Consider the following 12,226-nt stretch of genomic DNA (forward strand, 5'->3'; position numbering starts at 1 on the left):
GCTTATCATTAATGCTCAAACTCAACCGAAAAAGCCAGCATCCATGATGATATGGAGGTGGATTAGTGCACAGATGAAACTTCAGCTAAGGCTCTATAAACGCTGAACAACAAATGCAGGTTTTGAAGCAACAAATGCTCCCATCCAGACAATGACCTTTTCATGAAAGGTCTGGCTTATTTCACTTTATTAAAAAGTTTGGGTGCTAAAATACAAAGACATCGTGAATTTTTAAGTAACTAAAAATCACTTATTAATGGAAAAAAATATGTATTTCTTTGAAACTATAGTAAATGCTGTGCAATTAAGTGCAATTAAAAGACAAGGTAATGCCAGAAAGTTGCAAATATGTCCCTTTGCCCTGTGTTTTTGTTTTTATTATCAATCAGCCGCAATATTTGGTATTTTTCACTATGTCCTATTTTCTATTAAGCACTGAATTTCAGTGATAAGTAAGTTATTGCATTCTGTCTTTATATTTTAATTCAACTCAATTTAATATATATATATAGGACCAAATCCAACAACAGTTGCCTCAAGGTGCTTTATAGACCCTACATCAGGGGTGCCCAATCCAGTCCTCGAGAGCTATGCATCCCTACTCCAACACAGCTGAATCAAATGGTTTGATTACCTCTTCAGCATGCCATCAAGTTTGGCAAAGGCCTGATAACAAGCCATTCATTTGATTCAGGTGCAAGGATGCATCTAAAAGCTGCAAGACGGTAGCTCTCGAGGACTGGGATTGGGCACCCCTGCCCTACATGTTACACATAATCCCACCTTTACATTGTATTACAAAAGAAAGAAAGTACATATGTTTGCAGGGGTATGGGACTGAAAATACTTGATAAAACAGAAATGCATCAGTACTTTGATAGTAAAAAGGAAAAGTAATAAAGTGAAAATTGTAATTATAGAAGAGCGGGATTTCTAATGCTACTACCCACTCAGGTATTAGCGCATCTACTGCTAAAAATTGTCCATATGCTCCATAATACAACTTATTGGACTCTGCGGAAAGGGCAACATCTGTTTGCACATGTAGATGAGCTAATTTCAGCTGTGGAGTCGACTAAAACAGGCATCCATACAAACTACCCCTAGGACACTTAGGGTTACACATGGCACACCAGATGGAAGTCTTCGCAAAAGTCAATCAGTGGCAGTCGGTTTTATCAGAGTATACAGGACACACTCTCCGTCTCCCAGATTTGGGTTTTACATAATGCTGCAACACACAGGCACATTCTCCACATGTTGGCGTGTGTGCGTATTTATGCAGCACATTAATGGTTGTACTCATCAGGCTGTTTAAATAAATCATAACCCGGGACAAGTGATAATGGGCCTCATGGTTAAATAAATGCTATTTTCTTCTGCAAGATAAGCTACAGCATAGTGCTCTGATGGAAACACGAGAACCAGAAAGAGAGAACGATATCAAATTTCGACATTGTACAAATCACCTTGATAAAACATTAGATGGCCCAGTATTGTTTCCAGCGATAGCAGAGCAAATTTTAACTTATTTAGAAAACTATAGTTATTGATTTCCTATCAGCAATTGATGCTGTGCAGAGTCTGAGCTTTGTTATAGTCATGATGGCAAGCTAAACACACTTCTGCTGCCCAGTAAATGAAAAAGACAACTCCTGGATTCATTTATATGGTAATAGCTCTATCTTCTACCTATTGTGGTATGCCAGTGGCAAATCACATGGTTAAATCTGGGCCCATTTGTTCAGGAATGGAACAGAGCAAACTTTTTTGAGTTGAGCAGTTGGTACCGTTGGGTGAGCACATGCTTTCTTTGGCTGCCAGGAAAGGCAGCCCGAGCTAGGAGATGAAAGGCTCACATCCGTTCTGAAGGGGACAGAGTGGCTAATCCCCCTCCAGCCCCTGGATACTCAGTCCCTTAAGCTGCTCCATTTTCTCCCTCCAGGAACAAATAACACTTTCCCACTTACAACAACTTTCACAGGATTACAATGCAGATCTCTCCATGCCATGGAGACAAGTGAACAAAATGTGAAACTGGATGACAAAATAATAATAAACTCACAAGAGCTCTGAAATGTCATCTTTAAAACTTTGAGATCTGAAAAACTTTCACAAATGAATGTGCAAGAATTCATCATCAAAACAAGAACAGCTACATTTAAGATTATTTACTTATAGCGAGTACCATTCAGAAAAAACATATGTCTTTTTAAATAAAATAAGTTATTCTGATAAAAACTGTACTTACTGTCATCTTTTCCTTTGCGGTCATGTATTTCCAAGCCTGTGCTGCCAAGTGGTGGCAAGCTCAGGTCTGTAGGAAAGGTTAGGCCACTTATATTGTCCTCTGACAGCTGGTACATCTGTCTCTGCATGGGTTGCAGGTGCCAGTTTAATCCAAAAAGGTGCATGGCTGAAATGTGAAATATAAGACAATTTCAGAATTTATTCATGCTAAGAACCATTTTAAAGTTGGATTATAGCTAAGCTGAAAATGTATAACCTTAATGTTCTCACAGAACTATTATTATTTGCTTCTGTTTCATTTTGCTTAATATAATGAAGGTGTCAGCTGCAAGGTGGGAAGAGGAAGTACATAGAATAAGGAACAATAGCTGGTTTAATGGTTAACAGGCTTTTTCGCAAAATGCTGAGTAGTAAAATCACAAGATGAATGCTATCTTGACCCCATGGGACAACATCTGTCTCACCACACCAACACTGGAGTACCATTTTTTCCAAGCACATTACCGTTACAGTCCCCTGCAAAACTAGGGGACGGTTAGGACAAAGAAAAAACAAATCAGCAGGGAGACACCAGGGGTGTTTCAATGTGAACAGACTGAATGAAGCACACTGATATTTTACAAGGTCGACAAAAGAAATGTCCTTTGGAACAATGGCACTAAAGCGCAGGACAGACGGAGGAGGGGCCGACCATGACAGATTACCAATAAAAGAATGGACAAGGCAAGCTTAGCAAGGCAAAAGCCAATATTGAAGTAAACAGTCAGCAGAAAAGGCCAAGAAACTCGATATAGCTGTTTTATTGTTTAGCTGGTTCTCTTAAGCTCCTCAAGGATATAATAATGCAATTAAATTAAGAGGAGAGAAATTAACTGACAATTTTACAGCACAACGCTGTTTTCTTCGTTCCTGTTTCCCCTTTATAAGCGCACAGAGTCATGTCCATAAGCATTTCAGGATTATTCATACAAAACAGATAATAATAACATTAATAGCTCACAAAACAAAAGTCAAACTGATTTCTTGTAATCTTTTTGCTGGGGAGAAATTTGATAGTCATTTTATAAGATTACGGCAAGAACTAAGAATAACAATGACTGTGACAGAAATTTGTTTGTCAATTTACTGCATTTACTCGAAAAAGAATCAGAATGAGAATAACGAGACTAATGTTTGTACTAGTCTGGATTTCGCTTACAACTAACTTTATGTACCCATTTTCTTAACTGCCTGAGTAGATTAGTGTTACCAGGGGGATGGAGCCTATCCCATCTGGCATAGGTCAAGAGATGTTGGTACTCCCTGGACAGGTGACCAGTCCGTCACAGCGAGACAGACAACCAAACAGACAAACATGTCTTTGGACTGTGGGAGGAAACCCACGCTAGCCCAGAGACTGGAGTTTGGACCAAGAATCAACCTGCTATCAGATAAAAGTGGTTACCACTGGTTACCATAATAATAATAATAATAATAAAAATAATAATAATAATAATAATAATAATAATGAAGCGGGAGAATACATTATATGAAAAGGGTCCTCTACAACTATACAGTTCCAGCATTAGCTCCTTAGGCCACGGTCAGAAACCCTCCGAAAACAAAGGACTAGAAGATGATTGTGTCTTCATCAGAGTAAAAACAAAAGGGTTTTAGACACAAATCCCCCGGTTTGCATCATTAAGCAACTGGCATTTTATTAAGTCTAGAACTGTATGCACATGATGTATTTAAGAGTCCTTAATAATTTATTCGGCACACTTGTTAAACAGTACCAAATGCTCACTAAAATATTTGCATGGATTTGTGAATAAAGACAACAAGCAAAGGAGTGGTTATCAGGGAAACCACAATGCAAACATTCCCTAACATGATAAAAGTTCATCTTCAATACCAGCATCTGTTCTGTGCATGCCCAGTGCTTGTGGAAGTGACTGTGTCCATGGAAGGCAACCATAGAAGAGACAGATGGCTTTATTTGCCATTTTGTAAGTTCCAGAATGACATTCCTTTGATTTGTAGCTCAACACTGACTGGCAAAATGGAAAGAGTCAGTGTATGTTGCTGAACAATCACAAAGTCACCAGGCACAATGTCGTTCCAAGTGTCCTAGTAATCACGTCTTTGTGAGCCCCGTTCTTCATCCCATCTGTCCCTGAGGCCCCTAATGGAAAATGGTTAAAGAGCCTCCCTCTCCCATCCTTAAAGATTTACTTCAGCGCCTTCGTGGTATCTATGATATGCAGAGCACTGGACCTGAGCCAGAGGAGAGGCCTCCTAATTTGGTTTTGCTTGCCTTTCAAACTTTGCAAACACTGTGCAATGATAGTAATATGGCTGCTGCAACTGCCTGCAAACTAAAGACAGGTAGTAGGAATAACAAGGCACTTCTAACATGACAGCCGCTGGCACTGACACGCTGTGTCTACATTCCAATGATGCCGCTGACCTGTCATGAGTATTGTGCTTTATAGGACTGTCCATTTTGTCCTGAGCACATGTTGTGCCTTCCTTTCACTTATCACTTATCAGGAAGTTGAGTCACGCCATGTGCCAATTAGGAGGCAGAGGTACTGTAGTAGAAGACTTCTCAGCCAATCTGAGGAAGTCAAACCGTATTGCTATCTGTGATTTGCCACAGAAATAAACTCTTCAGTCCTCTGATCATAGCACTTTCCAATTAGCGCACAGTTCAAAGGATGCTATATTGAGAAGAACTCCTTTTTCATACAAATCATAAAATGCTGTGTATCATGTGGTGTTTCAAAGAAGCGCGCTGTAGTGTGCAATCTCAGATACCCTGGACTGAAAAATGTTTCAGCCATCTGGCCAATCAATCTTTATCTGTTCAGGAGCAGCCTTTGGTGATTCATGTCTTACCTAAACATATAGAAACACCTTTCTATGGTCTTTGAGCAAGATCATGTTGGCTGCTGGGGAACATTTTAATTACAAAACATGCAACTTTTGGGTGTAACGCCGAAGCAAATAAATAAAACAAAGCCTAGAAGCCACTTCAGAGTGTTAAATCAACTATACATGCCTCACCTCTTAAAGGAATATACCAAATATATCTTCCCATTTTGGCATTATTTAATATTGAACCCTGATGTATCACTGCTTTAAGATTTTTACTCTGGTCACGCTCTCCATGCTTTATTGTCAGTGCATCATAATCTTCATACTAATGTATTAAGGAGACTCATCTTTCATCCATGTCGTGATACTGGACTAATTAAAAAAAGAAATAAATAAAAAGAAACTAACGAAACATGAAAAATGGATTTGTTTCATACCTGCAGCATAATGTGCTACAGTGCTTATGTTTTCAGTAAATGGCAAACTGACCAAATACATTTATGACTAAATAGCAATTTCAGTGTTGCTTAGTTCAGTGCAGAAAAAAATATTAATGCCAGCTCGGATGGAAAAAAGACATCACATCAAAGCATCCATCCAATCTGAGTGCCTGATGGAACGAAGAAATTACCAAAAAGCTAAGACCTTGAGCTAAAACCTGCAAAAATTCATATTGATGCTTTTTCCTGATGTTCTGTATAAATCATCTTTAAGTGGTAAAATGAATACTTCCAATTGTTGCTCTTTGAATTTAAACACAATCTGTCTGTTTCTCTATACCTGTGTTCCAACTAATGTTTGTTAATATACCAAAAAAGCACATATTATGTAGTTGTATATGCAATGACTAATTGATACTGCATAGGACAAAGAAAAAAACAATAGTATATCCAAATATTACTGTAGCACAGGTGTTTATCATTACACATAAATATAGGACTTTGAATCTATATTGTGTATTCTAGGATTAAATCAAAAAGGGGTTTCAACGAAGGGAAAAAACATTTTTTTGGCTGTGGAAAATAATTCACTATAAAAGTAATTGATTGCTAAGATATTGGGAGGTATTGAAAGACATACAAACAGGTATGACCGGGGCTACAGAGCCTTTTACTGGGTTGGATGACCTTAAAGTCTAACAATAGATGGGGACCAGCCTAATTGTGCTTAGTTAGATACCCAGGGTGAATGGAAGGGAACACAAGAGGATACTGATGACCTTAAAATGGGAAATATATAAAAATGTGCTAATGAGAAAGCAACCACTGAGACAATATGGTGGCACCTTAAACTCCCAACCTTTTTGCACTTCGAAATGTTCCAATTTACACAGCTGTGGAAAAATAAAACTGTGCTACATGTCAAAACATCTGTCACAAGGCATAACTGGGTTCATTAGACATCTCACCCAGAGTTCCCAATTACAGACCTCAATAATTAATTGCACTTGGAATTAAATGTATTTTCTCATCAAGCTTTAATTAAATATGACCCACGTTCTTGATTTGAAATTCTGATCTTAGGGTGAGGCTTGGTCTCCAACATGTTTACTTGTGGTGCATTGAGAGATGGCCTGAGCTTTGCAGGCTATAATTACAGAGTCTGATTAAGCACCATCAGACTGATGGGGATCTTTGGCTTTTGGCCAGGTCACAAGCAGAAGACACAAATTGTATCTCTACTTTAACATCCAAATTACACCGGTGATGCCAAAAGAAAACCAAACTAAAATTGGTCATATTAAATTGCCTACCAATTTAAAACAAGTAGATGTAGATAATATGAGCAGCAAACAGTTTGCGTGTGTTTTTTTTAACACCAGCACAGTTCAGTTTAAATGGTTCTGGTAACAAAAATAATAATCACATTTTAGTTTGTGTGTTCTTAAAGAGAAGAATTAATGATAGCTTTTGTGGTTTGTGGTTGTTACTTCCTAATGTGTATCTACATAGATAAAATGTATCTCCCTTGTGACACCCAGCAGAACAATCAAGATTTTTTTCATCAACTTCATGCAAATGAACAGCGTTCTCGCCATCCTTCACAATGAATTATTCCTTTTTCTATTTAAGACTTAAATTCAACAGTGTAGCCATCTGTATATTAAGCAGAAATTCACAGTAAACCAGATGTACATAATATGGTAAAAATAAATTAAACGGAAATGTGTATCAACTCCTTTTTTTATTTGTGGGTTACAGTGATCTTTCATTACTTAATTACAAAAGCTGTTGCTTGTTTTTCATTCCAATCAGCAGACTGTTGGAAATATCTACTAATCAAGGCAATGACAATATTTAAATTCACAATTCAAACAAACCTTTTTGAGAAATTTTAAATGACTTCTCACTGTAATACAGAACCTCTGACACTTTGTTTCAAACATGATCTTTTCTCCTTGTTCATGAACCCCAAACGTAGCCTAGTTTATAGTAATAACTCAGTCAACCTGTAGCTTACTTAATTTAGACTGAACTCCAAATATGTTGTTAGTGACCTTGAATGTACCAACAGGGCTGCCACTGGCATTTAATTTATCCACAGTTTTACGAATCCTTCTTCTATCCAAGTACAAAGACATTAGCTTTATACATTATAATTAGCTAAGTTCTAAAAACATTTGCTCTCCTCTAGAAATTCTCCATATGTCAAGATATGGCAAATTAAATTGTTGGGAATGATTGTTTTAAACATCAGGAAGTTGCTTTGTGACAGTCTGAAGCTGAAGCGAGATCGCTTGATTGATATGGAGATTGCTTGCAGGAACCCCCCACATATACTTTAATATTTTATCTTTTCATTTCTGTATTTTTGTGATTATTTGCAACCAAAATGCTGTGTAAACACTTCTAGTGTATATAGATCACAGAAATGAAAACAGTATGACCGGATATGAATATCAATGCCTTAGGGGAGGACAGCAGTCAAAATGAGCAGAAATGATTTAATAGCAAAACTTATCTGATAGTCCTTACCCAGCTGGGACCTGAGAATGCTGTTTAGGGAATCTTAAATGAAATAAGATGAATATTCTAAATGTGCAGCCCTCTCTCGTGTGATGGCTGATGTCTTATTAATTTATTTCACATCCTGGCTATTCGCAAGAGCAAGACACTGGATTGCCTGTCTGCAGATTCAGTCAGTCCAATCTATGAATGATAATGTTTCTTTAGACGAATTGTGTGGGCAAAGAGTCAATCTGTGAGTCCCTATATAACCATGCTTATATAGGTGCAGAGGACAGATTCATCACTATTGAACTGGTTGACAGAAGGAAATGATAAAGTATGTATTCATCCTATGTCTGCATTCAAGTGAGGGGCGGGGTTTGGAAGTGACTGACAGAGGTATATGTCTTGGTGTATGAGAGTGTCAGAGGTGACTCACCGATGAAGTAGGCTAACAGGAACAGCAGTGTTACTGAGATGAGGATGGCACTGAGAGCAGCACATTTCCAGTTGCAGTGCTTATAGGGTTTCTTCAGGCTGAAGGCAGGTCGAGAGAAGGTGTTTCGAGGCAAAGGTCGTGGAGGAGGCGAGTAAACTGTGCTGGAGGTCAAAGGGTATCCTGGTGAAGTTGTGCAATACATTGGTGATGTTCCACCTGGTTTGAATAGGAAGTGCCTGGGAAAATACATTTGCTTGTTAGTTCTAACAGAAACACTAGGTGCTCATGACCATAACGTTGCAGGTTATTGTCTATCCAGGTACGGCCCTTTCCAGTGGTAAGTAATACCAAGCACATTCAGTAGTGTTACCATAGTCATGCTAGATTAGTGAGAAAACTAAGACATTTCGGGTTGAAACAGCTGAAACTGTGAATCTATATTAAATCTCTTTCAGAGGACGAGTGACCACAGCTGGCTCTTGTTTATATATTCCATCCGTTGCGAGAGGAGTAATTCCCCGTAACCATGTGTCAAGGCTACATAGAGGAGAGATACATTATATAAGGTTTCAGCATGGAGTTGAGCAGATTTATTCGCCCTTGAAGAACATGGCTGGCTATCTCAGAAAACGTGTACAGCTACATGTCCAAGTGCCGAATGATCAGCCCATCAGAGAGCCAGTGGCAGCGGCACTGTTGTCAAGGCCATTTTACTGACAAGCATACAAGAAGCTCTCGAGCAACAGTGACATGAGCGTGATTGAATGTCATATTACAATGTATGATGTGGAAAGTCACCGAGACTATATTTTATTTATACATATCAGGACAGATCTCTCACATGTCCTATTCAAGCAACAGGAGACAGCATGGGCAACTGTGTTCCACACAGCGGTCGTGTTTACCATTATTCAAAAGCAATACAATCCAACAATGTTACTCGATGCAAATTGTTAGTTGTATTAAAACAGGGAAGGGACAAATACAGCAAGGATTGTAACACTGCAGGAGATGTACACAGATGATTGACAGTGTTTCAAAACAGAGGATGCTCGATGGAAAATAGTGCAGGCATCTATTGTTTTCATGGCAAAGCAGATCCTGACAGTAGTCTGAGCCAGATAGCAAACATGCAACATACCCGTCGTTGTACGAGGCATCGTGGCGTGCTGATGCCAGAATGTCCATCTCAATGAGGTTGTCCTGTAAAGTCTCTAGGAATGTCTGCTTTGCTATGTTTCTACACACAGGTGGAAAGATGGATATGAAGCTAGTGTGAGACATGCGTGCAAGAAATACAGAAAGGCCAATACAACTTGTGATCACCAAGCAACATCAACAACTGACAAATGGAGCTCAAGATGGACAGTATGGGACAAAAAAACAAAACAACCAAGGCCCTTATGGAACTACTTCTACAAAGGTGTGACACAAATAACATCTACCTGTCTTATGCCCCTCATTTGGACACTGCCATACCTTGTTTTGTACGAGCCCTGCCCTTCTCTGCAAGCGTCTTGCTCTTCTCTGATAAACATTAGAGTATTCTGGCTCCTTTAAGGTTGTGATTGGAAGAAAACAATGCATCACTTACAAATAAGAACCTTAAAGTCTATTACACACAAATACTACTCTAAGTCTAATGAAAATCATCACTGAGGTTTCATAGCCTTTATACTGATTAGTATCCTTAACTGCTACTTTTTTTCCCCATTTAATGGTTGCTACATGTCTTAAAACACATTTTCAGTAAACATTTCTAGAGTCTCATGTCTCACTGCCCCCCCCCCCCCCCCCCCCCCAAATGAGAGCTCTGTTCCATAAGGAAATACAGCAGCAATGCAATGGAGAAATGAACTGTCCACATGCAATGGGCAGGCTGAACACGTTGCATGGTACAAGAGAAAAGCTTTGTTTTTGATCCCAGTCTCCTCTGCGGCCAGCAGTAAAATCTGTTCATAGTCTTTAAAGCTTGTGTTCTAGGGAAGAATGCTACTTTTAACGAAGAAAGAAATACTTGGCAGAAACTTGGCAGAAAAAAAAATGGTAAAGCTGGACAGGGCCAACCAACTGCTGGCATTTTTCCAGTGCTAAAGCACGGCAGAAATATACCAGTGCTGAATTTATCAGTGCAATTAAATTTCCCAAAAGTGACAAGAGAGGGCCATTTTAATACTATTAACTTAGTAAAAGTGACATTTAATATTGCAGGGTCCATGCGGATATTGCTAATGGTTTCAGTTTCCTTATTGGAACTTTGCAAGGTGTCATTTTTTTCCTTCAATGCAATAGGTTATACAGACTCGATTCTGTATGTGATTTCAGCAGCACTCTAGCCTCTCCTCACCATCTGTTTTCTGTTCCACAGGGAATACCTGCACGGGATTAACTGGAGCTGGATGACGTGTAATCATTCATTATACAACTAACTGTCCTTCTACCAGCTGAAATTGATTCTCATTTTCCTGTTGACTGAAGCGTCTCACAAAAACTGAAAGAGGAGACAATAAGTCTGTTCAAGACTGGTTTCTTAGCCACGCCAAATTAGCTATTAGCTATTTTCCTGTCAACAGCTATTTAATTTATGGCAATGTATTTTATCACACGGACCAGTGGTTTTTAATAAGTTCTGAATATATTAAAAATATTGGCAACATTTAAACTGAGGACGCTGTTATGTAACATTTTCAAAAAACAGAAGAAATAAACCACAATATTCAAACCTTAACTTTTGTACATAAAGCTATGCAGCAGCTAAGAACAAATAGCTACTGTTACCTCTTCACACTTTCTGAGCTGATTTTTTCGAGTCAGCATTCAGAAAAATGTTCAGAGAAAGCGATATAAATGGAGGAAAGAAATTCTGTCCTCTCTCAGCTCATCATAGTTTACTGACAGAATCTGAGCTGACCAACCAAATTATAATAAGCCTGAACAGTACTTGTCTAACAGCTTGACAAGATCGATATCAATCATTATTCAGTGACACCTTCACTAGGGTACTACCTGTTCTAAACAGTATAAATATATATGAAGAATCCACCTGTCATTGGCCAGAACTGTGGGTTTCGCTCATTCTTGATTATTTGTTATAACACTTTTACCTATAAGAAACAGAAATACAATTGCTGCATTTATTTAAATTTACAAACTATTCAAATTGCCAAACTGTTCACTTTTATATATAATATAATATCATATCATATCATGGTATGCGCAATTTTCTGTCACTGTGATCTATTGTTTTTGGCCTTAACTGCTTTGAAGAGATAATTGCAACAGTTATAAAACAAAGGGTTTTTTCTTTGTTCTCCATAACAATTTACTCAAAGGTGTTAGGGTTTATTTAAGGAAATGTGCCGCTGGTGATGTGGCGATTACTTTTTTTTTTTTTTTACTATTAGCAGACTAAATTGATATCTTGGAAGGTTGAGAAAATTCTGCCTCAGTATTCCTAATTTCATACCGCCTTGCAATAAGACCATCCAAAGAAACACCAGATATTCCCTTTGTTACAATAACACTTGACAGACCTACTTCACACAAGGGCCTCCTATTGAGAAATACTAGAGAAATGAATGCTGATTAATATGAAATAAATAAAACTCAGGGCTGAAGTGGAGGGGCTACGAAGCCTGCTCACGGGAGCCTGAATATAATTTGGTATTATCCAACATGATTGTAATTACTCTGCTGTTTAAACTCAATAGCTTCCCCTGTTAGGACTCCT

General features: G+C 38.4%; 1 protein-coding gene across 15 annotated transcripts in view; it reads right to left on the minus strand.

Annotated features, from left to right (window-relative positions):
• tenm4 (teneurin transmembrane protein 4) overlaps positions 1–12,226 on the minus strand; it is a 145,748-nt gene that overhangs the window by 67,783 nt on the left and 65,739 nt on the right. For 7 of the 15 annotated variants that reach the window (XM_040037452.1, XM_040037450.1, XM_040037449.1 and 4 more), the window contains 4 exons: positions 9,976–10,050; positions 9,638–9,736; positions 8,497–8,732; positions 2,252–2,416 (listed from right to left, as the gene is read on the minus strand). In XM_040037452.1, coding sequence (XP_039893386.1) covers positions 2,252–2,416; positions 8,497–8,732; positions 9,638–9,736; positions 9,976–10,050 — 575 coding nt within the window. The remainder of the gene's footprint in view (positions 1–2,251; positions 2,417–8,496; positions 8,733–9,637; positions 9,737–9,975; positions 10,051–12,226) is intronic. The other 8 variants (XM_040037460.1, XM_040037456.1, XM_040037461.1 and 5 more) reach the window with 3 other exon arrangements.

The sequence above is a fragment of the Simochromis diagramma genome, unplaced genomic scaffold, assembly GCF_900408965.1.
Source record: "Simochromis diagramma unplaced genomic scaffold, fSimDia1.1 OVJJ01000463.1, whole genome shotgun sequence".
NCBI lineage: Eukaryota > Metazoa > Chordata > Actinopteri > Cichliformes > Cichlidae > Simochromis > Simochromis diagramma.